General features: G+C 43.1%; 2 protein-coding genes across 8 annotated transcripts in view; both read right to left on the bottom strand.

Moving 5' to 3' along the window:
- Positions 1 to 346: 346 nt before the first annotated feature.
- On the bottom strand, positions 347 to 10,117 carry angel2 (angel homolog 2 (Drosophila)). Of its 5 annotated transcripts, XM_039782127.1 has the most exons (10): positions 9,022 to 9,203; positions 8,231 to 8,286; positions 7,179 to 8,050; positions 5,050 to 5,270; positions 4,585 to 4,654; positions 3,852 to 4,282; positions 3,622 to 3,757; positions 2,314 to 2,389; positions 1,867 to 1,997; positions 347 to 1,094 (listed from the first exon to the last, which is right to left on the bottom strand). In XM_039782127.1, the coding sequence occupies exons 3-10, from the start codon at positions 8,041 to 8,043 to the stop codon at positions 931 to 933; spliced, it is 2,094 nt and encodes a 697-aa protein (XP_039638061.1). In that variant the 5' UTR covers positions 8,044 to 8,050; positions 8,231 to 8,286; positions 9,022 to 9,203; the 3' UTR covers positions 347 to 930. The 5 variants fall into 5 exon arrangements, with proteins under 5 accessions (XP_039638061.1, XP_039638063.1, XP_039638059.1 ...); XM_039782129.1 differs by lacking the exons at positions 8,231 to 8,286; positions 9,022 to 9,203 and adding an exon at positions 9,958 to 10,117; XM_039782125.1 differs by lacking the exon at positions 8,231 to 8,286 and having other exon boundaries at positions 2,314 to 2,386; positions 9,022 to 9,202.
- Positions 10,118 to 11,744: 1,627 nt separating this feature from the next.
- The window catches only part of galnt14 (UDP-N-acetyl-alpha-D-galactosamine:polypeptide N-acetylgalactosaminyltransferase 14 (GalNAc-T14)), a 197,882-nt gene continuing 187,065 nt past the window's right edge, over positions 11,745 to 22,561 (bottom strand). For all 3 annotated transcript variants that reach the window (XM_039782122.1, XM_039782123.1, XM_039782121.1), the window contains exon 16: positions 11,745 to 14,208. In XM_039782122.1, the coding sequence (XP_039638056.1) occupies positions 14,050 to 14,208 (159 nt within the window). In that variant the 3' untranslated portion in view covers positions 11,745 to 14,049. The remainder of the gene's footprint in view (positions 14,209 to 22,561) is intronic.

The raw sequence follows: 22,561 nt of genomic DNA, 5'->3' as shown, positions 1-22,561 counted from the left end.
AGAGTCATTTGAACTATGCCCGTTGATCCCGCCTCTTGTACAGTAGAGAATACAGAGCAGACTCCCCAGACTAATGTTCAGTCTTAAAAGACTGATCTTGGTCTGCTGACAGCCAGACTAGGCTAACTGCTCATCAGCAGCACTTTCACTTCAAGTAATAAATGTTCAGGCTTTAAAAATTAGTTTTAAAATCTGTCCCTTCATAGATTATACCCAAGTGGAACTCAGCGGTCTCAGAAGAACTTAATTTTTCCGCAAACAAGAACAAAAACTGATCTGTTCCACGACAAGAGAACAACTGTGAATCAGATTAAAAGGTAGCTTCGGTAGTGAAGTATGATTGATGTTTGTATATACAAGCCATTGGTTTTTCTTTTTCATCGCTACACTGAACTGCTAAGCAGGGATGCAACAGGGACTGTGCAGGTGAACTGTCATCCTTCTGCACTGTGAAAGTTATGAAACCTCTGTAGATTTTCAAAATTAAATTAAGGTTTTCCAAAGATTGCAATAAATGCAAAATGGACAAATTTCAGCCATTAGTCTAAAATTCAGACATTTAGACGTGGTCCAATAAGCTATTGGTACTTTAGCAACGCTGTGGGGGTTCCCACACATTGCACCCACTAACTGAATTATTATTTAAGTGTATTTAAGACATTACAAATATTAAAGTGGATCAAGTTAAAAGGAAAAATACTCTAAAAGAAGGTTTGTAACTCAAACACCAAAATAAATGCGCCTGTGCGCCACAGCTGTGTGATGTTAATCCTGTTTCAGTTGCGTGTGAGAAAACAACTTGAACTTTATTTGGATTAATTTGGGTTTTACTTTAAAATCGATAAACGCTTCCGTCTTCCCTGAGCTGCCCTTGTTGAGGCGCCGTGCTGCGAGAGCTGTGATTGGCTGTCCCGGGACCCACCCCCCGGGTCAGCGCCGGAAGCGGAAGCGGGCCAGGAGAGGGAGGTGATCGGACGAGTGGTACTGGTTGGGCAGGCCGTTGACTTCCTCCATCTCCGACCAGCCGACCAATGACAGCCTGCCCAGCAGTTGGAGGCCCCGCCCACCAGGAAGTGAAGGAGGCGCGAGGATTTCTTTTAAGGAGAACAGAAGGAGAACGAGAGATGGAAGTGTTACAAGTTAAAAGAAGAAAGGAAAAGAGGAAAAGAAAAAATGAGCGGGAAGATCAGTAAGAGAGCGTAAAGAATAGTAACGGGCCTCAATACTTCTGGAGTAAATGGCTGGTAGTTAAAGTCAGCTTCTTTCTCTTGTTTACCTCATTTTGACTGGATATTCCCTAATGTAAATCAGGAGTTTGTCACAGTTCCAACGGCGAATTAGGACCATTGTAGGTGAATAAATAAATAAATTACAGAGCCGGAGGAAGTATGTAGTAATTCCAAGAAAAATAATCTTGAAGAATAAAACTCAAATCAGAATTTTGCATAAAAAACTAAACATTTCTCGGAGATAAAAGTCTCAAATTTATGAGAAAAAAACCGGGACACAGTGTTTCTTTTTGTCAAGGAGCCACATCGACTTCATCCCACCGCAGACGCTGCTCGCACGCCTGCAGTGGATCAAATGATCAAATTAGACTTTGTTAGCATTTTCACTGAAATGCATATCGGTTCTAAATATGGGTTATCGGTTTTATTATTAACTACTAATAATCAGTATCGGCCTTGAAAAACAGTATCGGCTGATCCCTAGCCCAGAATCAACATTTTTTTCTCGTAAATTTACGACTTTAATGTTGAAAAATCAGAGATTTTTCAACGAATACTTACCCCTACCCGGCTCTGTAATCTTGCACCAAAAAAGTGATTTAAGTGTGTGTGTGTGTGTGTGTGTGTGTGAGAGTACCGGGAGTGTACAGGATGTAATCCACAGTCATGGCCGTGCGGGAGTGACAGGTGGTGATCTCAGGTCTCCCATCAGGCTTCAGGTGGTGCTGGTAGGACGACTGCAGCTTCAAGCTGTGCTCGATCCTCTTTCTATCTCACACACACACACACACACACACACACACACACACACACACACACACACACACACACACACACACACACACACACACACACACACACACACACACACACACACACACACACACAAGGTTAGACTGTCTGTCTTAGATCTGGGTTATTTATTCCACATTGTCAAATCAAAACGAACTGACACCTGTGAATTTGACTAATTATTCTGAATAAAAGTTCACCAAAAAGCCACTGGTTTTTGTTAGGTGAATTGAACAACGTTGAGGGAGGAATGAAAGGATGAGGTGAAGAAGAGAAGAAACAGAGACATTACCTGTTAAAAGCAACAGCAGCGGCAGCTTTGTTGGCGACATCTTCTACAGTCAGATTAGAGATCGCTCCTTCTACTGCTGAGAGAGAGAGAGAGATTTTTAAAAAGGATTAGGACAATACACATTAATCAACATTTCTGTAAATGCGCCAGTGTTAGCCGGTCGGCAAATTTTCATCTGTAGTCCTAGTATGCATGTCTTTGTGGTGGGAAGAAACCGGAGCACCCAGAGGAAACCCACGCAAACACAGGAGAACATGCAAACTCCACACAGAAAGGCCCAGAACGACCTGGATTCGAACCCAGAACCTTCTTACTGTGAGGCAGAAGTGCTAACCACTGAGCCACCGTGCTGCCTATATGTGAGAGAGGCTCGACATTCATCTGACAATCTTAAAGGTGTAGACACATTTAGCCCACTGTCCACAGAAAACCCCGTCGATATGATCAGTCGCGTCCGAGGTCCAAAAAACTGCCACAGAACAGACCAAAAAGACGAGAGGAGACGAGATGTAATACATCTCTATAACAGCAGGCGGCGCAGAGCTGTAATGTTGCCCAAGAAACGAAAACCGGCAGCTGATTGGACGAACGCGTCACATGGGTTTGTTCAGAATACGATATCTCATATTGTACTAAAATAGTTCACTGAAACATGTTTCTGAAAACATTTTAACCCTTGTGTTGTCCTTCGGGTCACTGGGACCCGAAGGACAACACAAGGATTATGTGCTTCCGTTTACTTTGTTGAGAATTGCTCTCTAAACCCGGTTTCTTTTAAAGTAAGTAAGTAAAGTTTATTTCTAGAACACATTTAAACACAGTTTAAGCTGACCAAAATGCTGTACAAACAAGAACTAAGGTGCTGTATTAACCCTTGTTTAGAGAGCAATTCTCAACAAAGTAAACGGAAGTACATAATCCTTGTGTTGTCCTTCGGGTCACTGGGACCCGAAGGACAACACAAGGGTTAAGAGAGAAATAGGCCATGCAGTTCCTGAATCTGTCTTCATTTCAGCTCAACAAAGGTCAGTTTAAAAGATTTCCATCAGATTTTGAGAGACTCTAGTCACCTCATTCCGCTCCCCATTTCCGGGTGAGTCCCGACTGCCCTGCTGCCGACCGAACGCGTCAGGTCGGCCAAAATGAACGCCGACAGCCCCCCAGACGGACGACAGCACGGGACACACCGAACAGTCTCGAGTCACTGACCTCGCCAGGCTGATAATCGGCCTGGTGTGTCGGCGCCCTTAGGACCGTGACCTTGGATCTCCACCCTGCAGTAAGTGGACTCCAGCTCGGTGAGCGTACCTGTAGGGCTGCTGGAGGACGGCTCAGCGGCGGCTTGGTTCTCGTACTGACACTGGTGGTTGATTCCCAAACTGGGAGACCAGAGCGGAGCCGTGAGGAGACGCTGACCTCTGGGACTGTTCTCCTGACCAGACACCTGCAGACACACACCTACTGTGAGTACGCCCTTACACACCTCTAGAGAACGTAGTCACTGATGAATCCCTCGGTTCTCGCAGGGTGTGTCTCACCATGCTGTTCGGCAGCCCTTTGTACTTCAGACAGCCCGTGGTCAGAAAGCTGTACAGCGGACTCTGCGGCGTCGAGTTAAAGTCCCCGCACAGCACAACGGGACTGGTCGCCCCGTCCGGGAGGCGGGACAGCCGGTTGATCTCGGCCAGTAGGATCGCCAGCTGGGCCAGTTTGATGTCGCCGCGCCGAGGGTTGTAGAGGAGGTGAGTGTTGGCCACGCAGATGAAGGCGGAGGGGTCCGATTGGCTCGTGGCGCCGACGGGCCGCAGCAGCACAATCAAGCCCACGTTGTCCCGGTCCAGGAGGGCGTCGCCGGGGCGGAGAAACTCAACGGGATTGGACGAGAGGAGTGACAGGCGCGAGGTTTTAAAGACAACAGCACAGCCGTCCGGTTTCCCTCCGGTTCGCTTCTTGTACTCACAATGGTAACCTGACACACACACACACACACACACACACACACACATTTTCATGAATTTATATATATAAATAAATAAACACACACACACACACACACACATACACAATATGCATATATACAAATCAATATTAAAAAAGAGAAAACACATACAAATATGATATTTACTGCAAAGGTTACAAACATGGAAATACATTTTACATTTTATTCATTCACTCAACTCACACACACACACACAACACACACACACACACACACACACACACACACACACACACACACACACACACACACACACACACACATGCACGCACCTAGTGCCTGTAGAGCAGGTTTAATCTGGTTTTCATAATGGTCCTCCTGGACTTCTTGAAGACACAGAATCTAAAAAAAAAAATCAAAAAGGGAGAGATTTCTGAGTATTTATTTAACAGTATTTGGTCAAAAGTATCTGGACAATCCTGTCCACATCGTTCTGTACACATTCGGATCTGGGGCTGTTTTTGGTGGGTTGAGTTAGACACCATCGATCTCCGAGGAAGGGAAATGTATAAAATGGTATTTAAGACAACAGTGTGTTTCCAAACTTTGGGCCAGCATGAAGAAACGGTGTTCCCAGTTTGGTGTGGAAGACTTTAACGCCAATCATTGAGGAGTCTTTTAAACAATATTCAGTTGTCCACATACTTTTGACCATCGAGTGTAAGTCCTTTTAAAGTCCTGTCTGCTACTGCTACATTCTGCCATCAGTAAGGTTTCTCGTGATCCAACCCGCTCACATCAGCGTTGTGCTGCTGGATCTCAGCCAGCAGGTTGGGCAGCCGGTGGTCCCAGGGCAGGACGCCGGGGTGACAGTGTCGGTACAGGTAGGCGTTGTCCTGCAGCAGGTCCTGGGACAGGATGTTGTAGGACATCACCGAGAAGTCAAACGCTGGGCTGTCCCCTGGCGGTTGGGTGTCGGCACTGCAGACAGGCGAGGCCTCCCAGTGTCTCTGAAGAGCTGAGGAGAGGGAAAAGGAGATGGAGAAAGGAAAGATAGTGTTTCCTCTATGCTGATTTTATAGTGGCGGCCCGCCATGGCTAAATTTCTGCCGCCACGGTATCAGAAATAGGGCAGACGCACAATGTAGTCGCGTTGCCTTTTAAATGATCCTGCCGACATAATGCACAAGTAGAACTATTCAGAGGTTACTGGGCCGGTCCAGTTTAACTCCACACGCTGTGGTGTTGATGGAGTTTATTGTCAAAACGTTCGCTTTCTTCTGAGTCGACTGTTAAAACGAACAGCTCCACCAAAAACGCCACCGCGGTGGGTCCGTTCTAATCGGACAACGTTCAACTTGTCAGTTCTGTCAGCTCATCGTCCTGATATCGAACATCTGGGAACATTAAAACGGTGAGTGAGTCAGTGTAATATTTCATTCCATACTTAGTTTTGGGTTTCCCTATGAAGACTTTCTTGTAAAATTAATTTGGTAGACCTGTTGTAGATGGTAAGTGCCCTATAGTTCCTCAAAAAATACAGTTCAATCACAACTGAAAATATGCCTCATTGTGTGTGAATAGAGGTGAATAAATCTATTTGTTTGTGTTGCAGCGAAGTCTGAAGACCTGCCCCCACTGCTAAAAAGAAATCCTAAAAGGAAACACGGAGATAATTATAAGAGTTTGTAAATTTGACTTCAGACTAATCCAAACCAAGAAAATGATGATATGATATTTTCAACAGCTCTATGACAATGTCCTGATTGGTGTTTGACATCAAGTTAGACATTAACAAATGAGTGCTACTTAAAGGACTTAAAGACACTATGTGTAAATTGTTGATTGTATTATATTATCTTCCATTGATTTGGAATGGCATGAGACAATGACAATCCATTATAAGGGGCTGCAATGTTGCCCTGTGTTTCCTGTCTCTCTTTACTGTTAAACTATCCCATAAAAAGGCAAAGATGACGTCTTGGGGGGGGGGAATCAACTCTACATCTCTACATTTCGTTCCCCTGAATTAAGACTTTACATTTTAAAAGTGCTTATAGAGTATCAGGCTTGGATAGTCACAGTGTCACAATCCAAAATTGGTAACTTTATGATTAGCGCAAACTTATATATCGTACATTTTTGCCGTCTGTTCAACCAGCCAATTTTAGAGGCTGACGAGACATGGCAGGTTTACTTCACGAAGATAATACGATGTAACCTGACTCGGCCAGATGGATCGCTTCGCATTTGCTCGGCATATCCATCTGGGAACTTTCCGTTTGAGAACTTTTGGGAAGGGGTGAAAATCCTGGTTAGCTGATTGGATAAACCATCTGTCTATCAACCAATCAGATCAAACTCTTGCCAAAACCAGTCGGGAGAAGAGCAAAAACATCTTTTCCTCCAAGAAAAGCCTCCAGCGGCGTTTTTTGCTCTTCTTTCAATGAAGGAATACTTTCTAATTCGGATAAAACTTGCGCGATCATCTCATCCGTGGAAGCCGCCACGTTGTTTAGACTGAACAGTCGCTTCTCACTGCGTCACACCTAAACCCGCCTCAAAACCAACGCTGATTGGTCATTTGGCGAACAGCTCCAAATTTTCTCTATCTCAAGATGCCAGACTGATCTGCGAGTGGAAAACTGGAGCTCGCCAGATCAGGACGCTCTCATGAGGCTAAATACGATGCGCGATGTGAAATGAATAATGTGAAATTGGTCATTTTCTCATGTGATAATGGTAGCGACTTTTACATTTTTTTTAAAATAAATTCTTCACCAAAATGGATTACCTATTTCTAAAAGCTTTCACAGTCTTGTAAATAGATTTTTTATCCCACAGTAAAATGGTTGGCAGTTACCCGTAGTATATCACAAAGGGTAGTTAATGAGTCGAATAACGCAGAACCAAAAAGTGAACTTACATTTGGTTGGTTTGGCGTCTTCCTGTTGTCCAACAGGTGGACAGGTTCCAGTTGGAGGAGGCTGCCCGCTGGCTCCGGCTTCCTGCTGGGAAAGAAGCCCCGCCCCCCCTCCCTGCTCCTCTGCACCGCTGTCTTTGAACCAGGGGTTGGGTCTGTGCATGGGAACTTGATCCGGTTTGGGTTTCGACTTGGGGGTTTGAGGCTGTGAGTCTCTATGCCCTCGGTTTGGGGTTTCGGCCACTTCCTGTGTGTCTTTAGTCCCAGTTTTAGTCCTTTCTACATCTTTATCTCTGCTGTGTGCCAAACCGGGGCCTTTTCCAGCTCCCTTCTTCCCTCGGTCTTTACTTCCATCTTTGAAGCCGTGGTGTGGCCGAGGGCGGCTGTCTGCGCTGGAATCCCGGTGATGGTGCTCCCTCTTGGAGCCTCCGTCCTTGGCCTTGCCTGCCGTCGCCTCGTGCCCTCCTCCTCCTCCTCCTCCTCCTCCTCCTCCTCCTCCTCTCGGGTGTTCGGTTTCTCCAGCGCTCCTCCTCTCCTCTGCACTCTTCCTCCGTTTGTGAGGAGGCTCTCTGTCAGGCCGCTCCGTCATGAGGCCGGCTGAGGTGGAGAACGGATGCCAGCTACCGCCTAAGTTCCCCCGGCTGACGCCCCGAGGCTGTAGCGCCCTACCAGAGAAGACCCGTCGGGCTGCTGGGTGGGAGCGGGGGAGTCCGGGAAGCCGGGGGGGGCACCATGGATGAGGAGCGGGGATGCAACGCGGGAAATAGGAGGAGGAGGCACCGCTGCTCCTGAAGCCAGCCCTGCAGAGCGGGGGACGGCCGCGAGGAAGGAAGGAGGAGCCGAAGGAGCTCAGCTGACGAAGGAACATGGGGTGGCTGGGGGGGGGAGGAGACATGTTAGAGGGGAGTTGATAAAAAGAAAGAGGTGTCAACATTTAGAGCTGAAACGAATATGAATCTTTTAATTGTGTGTCGACAGAAAATAAACCAGCAACACGTTTAAAAGGGCATACTTTTTTTGGTTTCATTTGAACTCTTATAATATTATACTAGTACTTTGATATTTGATTGATTCCCGGTACTCTTCAGTGTTCTTCGTTCGTATACTGCTGCTACATCACGGTTTGAATAAAGGTGAGGGGGAGGGAGTAAGTAAGTAAGGAGGGAGGGAGGAAGTAAATAAGGAAAGAGAGAGGGAGGAATTAAATAAGGAATGAGGGAGGGAGGAAGTAAGCAAGGAGGGAGGGAGGAAGTAAGGATGGAGGGAGGAAGTAAATAAGGAATGAGGGAGGGAGGAGGTAAGCAAGGAGGGAGGAAGTAAGTAAGGAGGGAGGAAGTAAATAAGGAATGAGGGAGGGAGTAAGTAAGTAGGGAGGGAGGAAGTAAATAAGGAATGAGGGAAAGAGGAAGTAAGCAAGGAGGGAGGGAGTAAGGAAGGAAGCAAGTAAGTAAGTGTCAACCTATGTATACGTTAAAAGTAAACCTAAAAATACACAATGAAGACAAAAGTAATGAACTACAGATAGGAGAGACGAGAGAGAGAGAAACTACTGATGAAGGAGGAATGACGTTTTTCTGTCTTTTCAACTTTGGTGTGACAGCAAATCAGAACCCGTAGCGGAGTTAGCTGCTGGCTTTTTTGTGTGTCATTTTACAAACATGTAGCTCACAACCAAAGAACCAAACGCCGATGACAAGACCGCGTTAAAGCTGTTGTGTTTTTGAATGGCGGTTGTTTAAAAAAAAATAGGTTTAAAGTCAGCTGTTTTGAGTCCCACTGAACATGAACACAGCTCAAATAATGTCATTATTTTGTAACCGTGACTAGCTAGCTCGCGTTAACTTACTACTCTCCATGGCTGGAGGAAACATCGTTTATGTTTCGGCTCGGATCCATCTCCGTAAATTATCAGCGAACATTATCGAGGTTTTAGGCATAGACAGTATAGTTTTAGGTCCAGGTTTCGATTTCAAACAAGAAGCAGAGTCGCCCAAATATTACGTAACCGTTCACGTATGACTAGGCGCCGTGTAAACCCGTGTTGCCTTTAATAACTCCAACAAAGCTCGTGTTTTCCATTTCATACATCAAAATAGTCCTTTAGATGCGACTGGACGGGCAGAGGTTTTATACAATAAGGCTAAATAAAACAGACTGCATATACAGGCCACTTTGTGATACTTGGACAAAAAGATGAACACGAAAAGCATACCAGGAATAACAGCAGTTGCAGATAAAAACTATATGTTAAGCCAAAAAGATTAAGAAATACAACGACAACATTGGTTGGATTTTACACTGGACTGCCTGCTAGTAACATAAACAAAAAAGCAGCAACATTGTCGATAAGACGAAGTTTCAATGATTTCACCACTTTATGGGCCATATGTAAAAGTAATTTCAATTTTCCCGATAGTGCTTAAAAGCATCATTTCAGGCAGCTGTTTTTTCCCCTCCTAGCTGGAACTTGTAGTCTTTTCGAGCCGTTTCCTAGCATCGAATGCTATGATGCGAATCAGTGAACGGACTACAGCCGCGCCGGTACTGCGGAAACAGTAGCCCCGATGGAAAGGTAGCTCGCAGCTACATCATTCGAGAGCATCCCGAAATCACAGAAATCATCCGTTGTTACGGCCATATTCCGCAAAATGTTGAATTAGATTAAACCCGAGTGGGACTACGTTGTTCTTCTTCTTTTAAGAAGAGCTGTCGAGAAAACTAGGATGACGAAATGAAAAGATCATTGTTCTGTAACGCTAACGTTAACATTTAGGCTACTTACGTGAAAAAAAGAGCCTCTTCTTGAAGACAAAAGGTGCCCTTACAAACGGGTTGAAAAGATAAAATGTCAGCTTCTAACGAGCGACATCTTCTGTTATTCCAGAGATCTTTAAAGGAACGGATTTAATATGATTGATACAGAGCAGTGGTGTCTGAGAGGGACGGAGTTTTCTCTCTCTCTCTCTCTCTCTCTCTCTCTCTCTGCGGATCCTGCCCCTCGCTCACTTCAGTGTAATCATTTGCATGAAAGCAGCAAGATAACATGAACACATCTTTTTTTTTCTTTTAGGCTTGTGGTGTAAAGCTCTATTGCTGTGCCACTGAGACCTCTGATTATTCTGATGTAAACACCCATCCCCATCAAAAATAAAGGGAGGGCAAATAAGTTCCCAAGAACATTTTGCATAGCCTACACTCCCTTCCCTTCAGCCCCTCTTTATGAGCAAAATGACATCCAAACAGTTCTTTTTAAATGTAATAATTTTTTTCCCCCAAGTATCATTTACCCAGTTTTATTTACAATATAGTGGTTAGAATTTCATGTTTTAGTATGAAATAGTATAGTAATATATCATTATGTGTAGCTTAAGTAATACAGTAGTAATAGAAGTAAAATAGTAGTTCCATCAGTGGTAGTAGCCGACGGAAGTTAATCAGTTAGCAGCAGTAACGGTATCAATAGATTAGAGAAGCTGTTGCCTGTATTTGTAGTAAGCAGAGCAGTAGCGGTAGTACCTGTAGTTGTACAGTAGTAGTAACAGCATTGCAGGTATTGTACATAGAATGTTTTTACTCCAGTTGTGGTGTTAAAGTAACAACAAAGTGAAAAAAAGTGCTATTATATCTTATCACAACATAAAGAAACATTAAATGTACATTTCAACTTTTAGTTTATTGATTTGAAATGTTTGGCTCTGTAAAATCTGCAGCGTTCAGTTTGCCAAACTTCTTCCTGCGTGTGAACATCACAGCCATGTCAATGAAATAGAAACAGCCATTACAAAACCTTTATTGAGGAGTCAAACAGGATATCAGGGGGGGGATTTTAAACACACTAGAGAAAGTGGGAAACAATTTGTAGAGAATGTGTTTTCCAAAATTAGAAATCCATCATTTGAAAAAGTGACTTGGAAAATGATTGTTAGGGAAGTTTAGAGATGGTTACTTGAACAGTTGTAGGTCTAGTTAACTTGAGTAGCGTTTTGACTCTGTTGGAATTTGAAATGAAAAACTAAAGAAGACCGTCACGTGACTGGAGGGTCAAAGGTTTGATCTCCACAGCAGCTGCAGTCGGTCAACAACAACAACAACGACGACGACGACAACAACATGTCCTGTCAGTGTGCTCAGGAGTGAACTAATCTCAGCTAGGTGTTCAAAAAAAAAAGGTTTGGTTATTTTTAGCTATCGTCCAGATTCTCAAAAAGCATCCAGAGTGGACACTTCTACGGGAAAGAAATCCTCCAGAGATGCATTAGCAACCTGAAAGAAGCTAATGAGAATCATGAGGGCATTTAGGGCGACTGAACAGTGGGCCTCATCCACCAACCGCTCTTAAGAAGAAATGTTTTCCTAAAATCCACTTATGCAGTTTTCCCAAAGACATTCACCAGTGTTTTCTTATTCGTGATTTGTTCTTAAACCTACATTGTGTAATGTTTTGAGGTGATTCTCAGCAAAAAAAACTTTGTTCTTTCACAAATATGTGCTCATTCATGTGTAATTACTTCCACCAACTAATCAAAGTATTCTCATACGCGTAGAATCTGACATTTAGAATCATTCAGAATACATACGAGCAAGACGCTCGAATGACGGCCGCCATGTAGCGCCTCCATCTTTAAAATACATTAGCCAAAGAGGGACATACCTCCGCATTTCACCCTCTTACACCTACTGTGGTACCGTGACGAATGCCAGGGGGAGATTACTCGCCAGGGAAGCGAAAAAGAGAATTAAAACGACAACGTGACAGGCAAAGCAACAAGACCAAAGTTAATATTGGAGTGGCTAGAACAGCTGCGTGTAAACGACGGAGAGAGCTAATTTCGGGTTGGTCACCGTAGGAGGAAGGGGACAGAACGTAATATTCAGTTGGTTGTCATATACAATTTCACCGCTAGATGGGAGAAATTCTTACACAATGTAGCTTTAAGTAAGAGCAGAATCTACGCACATTTAAGTGGCGACGTGTTTCGTGCAAAATAGTTATCGCTATTTCTTCAATTCTACAGTTGTTTTAATTTTATAGGATTTGAATTACAATATATTTTTTTAATCATTTATAATATTTTTTATTATTATTTTTATTATTTTGCAAAGCAGTATGGTGTTTTTGCAATAAATTAACACTACACTAACACTTAAATTCCCATACATTATGTTAATGTGGAACCATGCCATCCAATAATTAGTGATTGATCACATTTATAGGACCAAAGTAGGACTTTACTGCTGCTGCAAGATGTTTACCCTGAGAGTGAGAATAAAATATGACGGCTCGTTTGCTGTTCACTTCCTGCAAGCAGTAGCTCCACCTAAGAACTATTGACGTTTTTCTTTTTGGTTTTTTTTTTATGTTTGGAGCCTCTTTAGACTTTTGTATGGGCATTTTGACTTAATTCTCTCAACTTTTCTTGCAGTCTGGTGTCCTTTAATTGGGATTGGCGGGGTGTTTACCTGCTAATTATAGCATTAACTGGCATGTGCTTTGAATGTAAAAGTAGAAAGGGATTCATATGTGAATGTAAGCAAAAACTTTGGAAGATATTAGTGAAGGAGGCCCATTGTGAGTAAAGCTTTTCCTCCAGTTTGATAAAGTCAACGACAAAAATCAACTGATCGACCCCCAGAACAGCATGAGATGTGCTGCTCTGTTCCTCATATCTTACTCCTCATTGTGCCTGTACACCTGTAGCCCTTTTGTTGCTGTGATTATGCTTTTTTTTCTGTTTCAAATTGTCTCCAAATATATGGTCTTCTCAGCCAGGGCCTGCTCCTCGGTCCTGGCTTTCTTCACGTCTTTCCTTCTCATCCATGCTCCTCCTTTCTTCTTCTGCGATCCAACAGCCAAGGAAGCTATGGTATGCTAATGTTTTACTCTAAAACTATGATCACATAAACAACGAAATATCTCAACACCTTTGCAAACGTCAAAGCGGTAACATCTGGGATATTTTTTCAGGTAACAGAATAGATAATATATCATTTTAAGAGCATTATTGAAATGATCACAAACAGGAATGAGTGAAGACTCCATCCAGACCTACCAATGTCTCTGATGATCTTTTGGTTCTCTCCTCCTTTTACTCTTTTGGTGCAAAGCAATGTGGGTGTGCAATCACAACTGTGATTGTGTGCTGTTCATCAAGTTCTATGACCACTGTACCAAGATAATTCTTAAAAGTTAGAGCAAGAAGACACTTCCCATTCATGTTTCAATTCACTTCAGAAAAAAAAGACAAAACTAAAACCAATTTGTCCGCTTCTGAGACACTTAACTCTGATGAGTTCCTAGTCGGGTCCCAAGAAAAACTGATTTATCAATTGACAAATTCGATCTGGATTTTTCTACTGCAGGAAAGCCAGTGATAGTTATTTGAAGTAAACTAAAAACTCGAGTTGCGCTTGGTTTTAATACCCAGATTCTTAAACATCCTCGAAAACAAAATCAGACCCTTTGATCGCAAAATATTACAAGACGCATTCTCTGATATATTCTTTCTGTCCGAGTGGATTCTTTGACAGGTTGGGGTTTTTAAGGTGCACTTGGTTCACTTCGACTCTTCCCCAAACTCCTCAACAGCCTCAAACATACACATATACAAAATTTCATCACCACACAAACCAGACGTTTCGGACGCGCCTCTTCCTTTAAGAATGTGATTCAAGACCGGACCGATCCACGCTGGATTTCTTCTTGAAGTTCCATTCAGAGACCGCCATCGCTGCACCTTGACATGATGTGCTCATGCATCTTCAGTCCGTCAGAGCAGCTGTCTCTGCGCACGTCTTGGAGGCTGTGAATGGGGGGGCGGGGGGGAAGGTGGGAGGGGGCAGGTCTGTGGAGGTGAAGAGTCACAGGGGTCAGGGGTCAGGAGAAGGGTGTTTCCCATCTCTGTGTGTACGCACTCAGTTCACAGGGGCTAATGACCAGCATTCGAGAGGAGTCCATCCCGTCCAGAGCCATCTCCGAGTCCAGACAGAACCGAGAGACCAGGTGCTCCAAGTGAGTCCCCGACTTCTGCCACCGCTGCAAAGACAAACATAAATGTTCAAAGTGCTGTCAACACACCGATTCATGCCATCCCACTTTCTCTCTTTATAGAGCACATGTGTCAAACTCAAGGCCCGCAGGCCAAATCCGGCCCCTTGCAGATTTAGATCCGGCCCGAATATCAATTTGGGTTCACAATACATTTTGGCCCTCCTAGTTGTGCAGCAAACCAAAAACACAGGAAAGTGTTTTTTAAACTGTAATTACCTGACATTCACAGCAGAATATGGCAGATTTGCCGACTCTGAGACTCATGAATTCCCCCAGAAGCTGAGAAACATGTTGTTAAAAAAACATATTGTTTTTGCTTGATTTGCTAAATTCTAAGGAACTCTTTTGATGACTTTTGTAGGGCTTCACGTCAACAAAAATGCGACAAAAAGCGTACAAAAATGTCGGAAAAAGCAACAAATTTACAAAAAGGTGACAAATGTCTGAGAAAGCCACGAAAAAGTCGGAAGAAAAACGTGACATGCAGTAACAAAAGCACGTCAATAAACTCTAAAGTAATGACAACAAAACTGTCGGCGCGTCCACATGATACAAGCCTTCCGTGATCACGCTCCACCCCCACCCAAGGAGGACACGGAGGATTAAAAAAAAACATGGAGTCTTCAGAAGAGGTCATTATCTTTACTCGAGTTTCTGCACGCGAAAGTCGCCGGACGCCACAATGTTCAGAATAAAGCCATACTGAGAAATACAGAGAGAGTTGTGTGGAGCTGATAGCCTTAAAGGTGCTCTAAGCAATGTCATGCATTTTTTAGGCCACAGCATTTTTTTTGTCACATACAGCAAACATCTTCTCACTATCTGCTAGCTGCCTGTCCCCTGAACACACTGTAAAAAAAAACCGCGGTCTCTGTAGACAGCCCAGGCTCCACAAACGGCAACAAAAACAAACTGTGCCAACCTGCACCACCAAACATAAACAGTGTTCCAGCATTCCAGCCTTCCAACCAATAACCGACAAGAAGGATTTGGGGGTGGGGGTTGGGGTTAATTCGCTTAGTAGCAACTCATTTGGCAGTGGCGTGAATGTAACGGATGTTTATTAATTTCAAAAAGTTACGCACTAAAGCTTTAAAAGAACACACCTACCGGTATAGGTATACATATTCTTCCCTGCTTGCGATTTATTCCCAAACTTCATAGTAAAAACGAGTTAATACAGAAGCATGCAAAGCAGTAATTATAGGTTTTATTGATGTGCTGCTTGAAGGATCTTATTGACGCCCAAACCTGCAGCGAGCCGAGACCATTTTCTCTGCAGGGCAGGTACAGTACTGTAGGACCGAGATGCAAAATGCAAAGAAACAACATGAATCTGTCAGAGTCTGCGATTGGATGTTAGCCAAAATGACCATTTTCAGACAGCTTGCTTCTTCCTGTCTCTACTTCATGTATTCATGTAAAAACCATGTTTGATTTAGAAAGCTGTGAGAAAGATAAACGTTGTTTTGCCCCAGTCCTCATCTCATCTCCCTGAATACACAAGTTAGTACAACCCTTAGAGCCACAATAGTCACGTTTATGGGAAATACACCTGGTTGAAAGGATCCTAAATGTATCCTTTAAATAACGAAGATAGTGTGTAATACACAGGAAAATAACTGGGTACAGTGTTTGAGTACAGCATTAATAGTCACAACCTGCCCAGCTGAGAAAGAATATGTTGAACTTTAACAACAGAAACCAGCAAAGACATTACAGCAGTGCAGGAACAGCCCAGTAATCAGAGCAGAATTAGGGTTAATTGGAGAGAACTTGGTCTAAATTGTACATGATTCCAGATTAATAAAAAACCAGGCTCAATAAGGATTACGATTTTGCTCATTATTTCACAATCAAACTGATAGTGAAGGTCAGTGGCGGCTGCTGGTCTTTCAAAGAGGGAAAGCTCTTTTTCGGCCTACATCATAAAAATTGTCCATTTATTTATATGTAAATTCTGACCTACGTTCCCTTTTCAAGAAAATGCTCTGTGACCCTGTCGTACCAACTAGGCGTCTTTTCCAGTGACTTGACCAGTGTCCTCTCAATAGCCAGCAGAGCTAGGCTGCTTAAATGATCATGGCCCATTGTGCTACGGGTGTAGGACTTGAGCCACTTTAAACAGGAGAAGCTCCTTTCTACACCTGCAGTTGTAGCTCCAATTGTTGCCACTAATGAGAACAGTTTGTAAAGCTGAGGCATTGCTCTGTCCAACTCCATGTCTTTAAGGAACACCAAGTAATCACACAGCTTTCCCCTGTTACCCAGCAAGTCCTGATATGGAAGACTTTCAAATGGCTTCGCCAAAATCAGGTCGACAATATTAACATTGTCTGCCATTGTGTACAGTTTGCTAGCTGGCTAGTTCACCCCTACGACACTAGCCTAGCCTACTGTATGAATGAGCGAACAAATGATCTAACGAAACAATATTAAACTCGAAGGAGGAAATGTGGGAATTAGGTTAAACTGAAACAAGGACTGTGGTGTATAATTGTATGAAATGTGTGATGAAAATTGGCTAGCTATTTCGCCAAGCAAATTCTTTCGATTACACTTGCAAAATACACAATGGGACTGAGCTGAGCTCTGCTCGAATAGCTTCGGCGACTTTTTATAGTACAAAATCGCTGTCAATCAAAAGGAGATGCAGTCTTTCGACAGACCCTCCAATCATCACGCAGAAGCCCGGAGTCCAGGCAAGCCCACTCTCTCTCTATTCACCCCCAGAGACGCTGAGCGTCCGTGGGCGGGACATAATCGCATTTATCCAATGACCGTCTAGTTTTGAAGCACTGAAAAAAACTGTTGAAAAGCAGCCCCACTAAAGTCCATGGACGCCAGGCTTCAACAGGGAAATACACTGTGACGCTACAGGAATGTATGAGAAGGAAATCGAGTTAGTCGACCTGCTACATGTACTGTAGCTGATTCTGAACGAACTTGTCTTCGAGATGAACGTGTTCCCACGCATTTTTAGTCAATAAAATGTTAACACAGTAGTACATTTGACCATACATTTTTTGACGTTTTAGGGGAAGCCGAGCTTCCCTTGCAGTCTTAAAGAAATCGCCTCTGGTGAAGGTTGAATCCATGAATCGACTGTACATTCCCAGTTACCTACATGTCATCGCAGCTGCGGCGATTGTTGCCAAAAGACACCACAGTATTTGAAACTGAAACGTTATCCCTCCAGGAAAATCATTAGACGATGGGCTACTGAAGCTTTTACCGCAGCAGGTATATGAACATCATATACAGTAACAGACATATTTCACACTATCCCCAGAATCAGCACGGCGCTGTGTCCGACGGTAAACAAAACATATTTCATAGCAAACATTCAACTTTGAAATTTTTTTTAAATGTGGACTGTATGTCAGAGGTTTGATACCAGCATAATTCATTTTAAGATGCAGTTTTTATATTATATATACAGTATATCCTATTATATATCTCAAAAAAAAGCTTTTTGTTTATGACAGGTACTGTTTTTATTCTGAAAATTCACATTAAAGTTTGTTTGGGCAAAATGTATTTTTAAATGTTTTTTTATGACATTCATTTTCATTGGCAGACATACCCCCATACACTTACTCTTCACCAGCAGCAGTGTTGAGTTTAACTTCAACATGTTGACAGGAGAAGCCGGGCATCGACACACAAACGCCTCCGATTGACGGCCGACCCCACTCTTCTAAGTGTCTTACAGCCATCGTGCTGGTTTAGTTCACTGTACCGCTGTAAGCTTGTAAGGAATAACTGGTGATTCCTATCAGTCGCCACTAGATGGAGGCCTCTGCTGACTTTATGCTCTGTTCCCGCTGTCTCTGACCAAACGCACACTTTGCAGAGTGTGTTTGGTTGTGTGTGTGTGTGTGTGTGTGTGTGTGTGAGATCAAAGATTTACTGACAAAGGATTAGAAAAAGAAACAAAAAGACATCTGGGTGTGAGCATGTCATATCTGTCAGTGTATCTTTGTGTGACTGTGTGTGTTTGTGTGTTACGTCTATATCTTTGTATCACTGTGTACATTGTGTATCGGCAGAGAGCGGCCATGTTGTGCTTGCTGGGCCTCTGAAGCGTATCGCTCTCATGTATCTTGATCTCGTGAGGCCTTAGACACACACACACACACACACACACACACACACACACACACACACACAACACACACTTTGTTCTGTGGAGCTGCATTGTGGGTCCACTGCGGCGTTGTCAAGATGACGTGCTCATCACAGTGTAGCGACGGGCCGTGGAGCTTTTTAATTGAAAATAAAAGACGGAGGGATAATTAAAAGTAAATCAATTAGTATTCACCTCGTTACTGAGCGCTGCAGCACTGCTGACGCCGGCCTGCGAGAATAACACTTTGCATCTGTCCCCCTCTACACACCATTATCTCTCCGACTGTACATACATTAGGTTTCTCAATCTGTTATTTTCTTTCCAGGGTGAGAGCGGGGTGACAGGATCCCAGGATGCACTGGGATCAGGCTCCGGTCATCACAGGTTTGGCTTTCCTCATCAGGAGAATTCCACGAGTTCAGGATTTGATTCATTGTTGTTTTGCATTTAAAAAAAAAAGGTCGTAGATCTGCAAAGATTAATCGATTAGTTGTCAACTATTACAGTAATCGCCAACTGATAATCGATTAATCGGTTTGAGTAATTTTCTATGAGAAAAAAAAGTAACTTCACTTTTACTCCTCTGTGACAGTAAACTGAATATCTTTGAGTTGTGGACAAGACATCTTGAGCTTTGGGTTCTCTGACATTTTATAGACCAAAGGACTAATCGATTAATCAAGAAAATAATCAAGAGATGAATCTACAATGAAAATAATGGTCAGTTGCAGCACTAACCTGATTACACTCCATTTGTTGCAAAAAACAGCAATGATATGTAAAAGTAACAATCTATTAGCTGTAAAAAAACATCCTGATGAATTGCTATTAAGTGTCCTTGATCTTCAGTAACTGGAACACACTTTTCAATATGCCAACGTCACAAGGACGTGACAAAGACACCAGCATGTCTGAATGTTTCTGCCCTCTCTCACCTAGTTTAACAACATCTGCTGCCTACGTGCTCTGTGATGCCATGGTTGTTGACATTCCTGATCACAGAAATCTGTCTCGATCATATCTGCACGTCATGAATTCCGAGAAAGACCACGAGGTGTGATTGGACAGGGTTCACCCAGTCTGACGACGTGTCTCTTGGCCAAGTCACGCCAGGAATTGAAGGCACCATGACCACCTATAATTTGATATAGGTGGCCATCTCAAAGACCTGAATGTCACGCATGTCATCCAGGGCTCAGGAAATTGTGTTTGCTCACTTAGTGTTGTTGCTCATACCAAACTGGTACGTTAGAAGTGATTCTCCAAGTGGAGTCAGAGTGACTAAAGGCTCTGACACACCAACCCGACAGCCGACCATCGGCAGAAAAGGCAGTCGGACTGATCAGTCAGCTCCTGTCTCCCCGAGTGGGTCAAAAAGGTGCCTCGGAACTAGGGTTGCAAAGGGGCGGAAATTGTCCAGTAAATTTCCGGAAACTTTCAACTGAAGGTGCATTAAATCAGGTTGTTTTAACCAAGATTATGCTGCAAGATGTGTGTTTTTTTTTTCAACTACATTTAAGTTCCCTGTTTAGACTAACAGTATTATAACAAGCAATTTTAAAAATATCCAGTTTATTCCCATTCATTCCTGTTCATTCCCATTAATTCCCGTTAATTCCCATGGAAAGTTTCCAACTTTGAAAATTCCCAGAATTTCGCAACCCTGCTCGGAACACACCGAAACGACGCCAATTTGAGCGTACGTTCTGCACGTGCGCGAGACGTCTCCATAACAGCAGGTGGCGCTAATCTGTATTGTCGCCCAAAAAATGAATACCGGAAATGACGGAACATCTCTCTAGACCTCGTAAACACAGAGCACGCTGTCGTCAGTCACTGTTGTCATCAGAGAGGGTTGATAGTAGTCAAGAAGGATCGTTGTTGTCATTACTCGCTGAACGGAAGAAAATACGATGGCTAGTAATAAGATGATACTGGCGTTGTCAGCTCCGGTTTTCTCGTGCACTGATTCACTAGTCAATGGCTAGCACTCCACCAATCAGATTGATCATTGAGTCCGACTGCCCGCCGGTCGATTCAAAAAGTCACATGGGCCAAAATGAAAGCCGAGTCACCGACCTCGCCAGACTGTCCGACGGCTGATAATCGGGTTGGTGCGTCAGCGCCTTAATTCAAAGGTCCCATATCATGCTCATTTAAAGGTCTCCTTCTTGTATTTTGGGTTTCTACTAGAATATGTTTACACGCTTTAATCTACAAAAACACGTTATTTTTCTCATACTGTCTGTCTAAATATACCTGTATTATAGCAGCATATATTTTAAGAATATATCATATTTCCACATACATTTTCACATCGACTTTACTTCTTTTTTATTTATACCCTCTCTCACTGTCTCCCCAACTTGTCCCTCTCTCTCTCTCTCTCTCTCTCTCTCTACCATTCAGCTCTGGGCTGCGTTTCTCCAGTGGATCTTCACTCTAATTAGCTATCATCGCTCTACTTCCTGCCTACTGACACACACACACACACACACACACACACACACACACACACACACACACACACAAAACTGGGACATGTAACAGCACTGTGTGTGTGTGTGTGTGTGTGTGTGTGTGTGTGTGTGTGTGTGTGTTGGTACAAAGGTTTACTAGTTTCAGTGACATGACAGTGATGCTTCAGTGGTTCAGCTAAAGTACAAACACACAAACACTCTGGTGTGTGTATGTGTATATATTAGTGTGTGTGTGCGCGTGCCATGTTTTTTGTTAATTTAACAGCCTGGTATCTGACATATATATATAACAGCCCAAACTGAATCCCCTACAGCTACATAACATCCGTATGAGCTGTGCATGTATGTGTGTGTGTGTGTGTGTGTGTGTGTGTGCAACTCTCTTGTTAATAGTCACCTCAGCTCTTTCTGCTTCTTTCTTTCACTTCCTTCCTTTCATTATGTATTTCTTCCTTCCTTCCTGTCTACCTTCTTTTCTTTCATTCTTTTTTTCTTGCTTCCTTTCTCTTTCTTTCTTCCGGTCTACCTTCCTTTCTTTAATTCTTCCTTCCATTCTTTCTGTCTTATTACCTACCTTCTTTTTATCTTCCTTTCTTTCATTAGTTATTTCTTCATCCCTTCCTGTCTACCTTCTCTTAATTATTTCAACAATATCTTTATTGGATTTTTTACATAACAACCCTAGAGCTGTGTGAAGGGATATTGTACAACAATATGTCAAGTAGATACCAGATCCTACCTTCTTTTCTTTCATTATTACATACTTTATACCTTTTTATATTCCTGTCTTTTTACTTCCTTCCTTCCTTTCCCTTTCTATCACTTTCCTTCCTTCCTTTCTTCGGATCTACCTTCCTTACTTTCTTTCATGTAGGGCTGGGCAATATATCAATATTATATTGACATCGATATATGAGGCTAGATATCGTCTTAAATTTTGGATATTGCAATATCGTGATCCTAGTCATGGTATCCACACTAAAGGTGATTAAATATCAAAACTCTCATTGTGTAAATATTTTGTGAAATCACCAATAGTCCACTCTTCAATATCGCCACAATATCGACATCGATGTCCAAATCGCCCGCCCAGCTCTACTTTTATTTTTTTTTCTCCTTACTTAATAATAATAATGTATTAATCCCACAAGGGAATTACAATGTTTTCATTCTGTTGTTATTATTCTACACATGACAGACCAGCCTGAATTACACACACATGATCAGTACCTATACATGCACTAATGGAGAGATGTCAGAGTGAGAGGGCTGCCCATGGAGAACTGGCACCTCTCCAACTACTAGTCCACCACCATACTTTGGTCCGTATGGGGACTTGAACCAGCAACCCTCCAGTTCCCAACCCAACTCCCTACTGACTGAGCTACTGCCACATAAGCTACTTCCTACCTACCCTCATTTCTTACTCTTTTTACCCATCCTTCCTCCCTTCCCTTCCCTGCTTTCTTTCCATCTGCCTGTCCTGCCTTCCTTTTTTCCTTCCTTCTATCCATCCTTCAGTTATTTCTCTTTCCCCGTCTCCAAACGTTGGCAGTGACTGCGTCACTTAGAGAATTCACCACTGTCCCAATTTTAAGCACTGACGCCATTCGACACATTTTTCTTCTTATTCCCTCGATCGACTGGCATCTGGTCTACTGCACAACTTCTTCTGTGGTGTTGTTGCTGCCACAGGGGAACTTATTGTTGAGGTATAAAAATATCC

The sequence above is a fragment of the Perca fluviatilis genome, chromosome 18 (assembly GCF_010015445.1).
Source record: "Perca fluviatilis chromosome 18, GENO_Pfluv_1.0, whole genome shotgun sequence".
Classification (NCBI taxonomy): Eukaryota; Metazoa; Chordata; class Actinopteri; order Perciformes; family Percidae; genus Perca; species Perca fluviatilis.
This window is presented reverse-complemented; position numbering and strand designations above follow the sequence as displayed.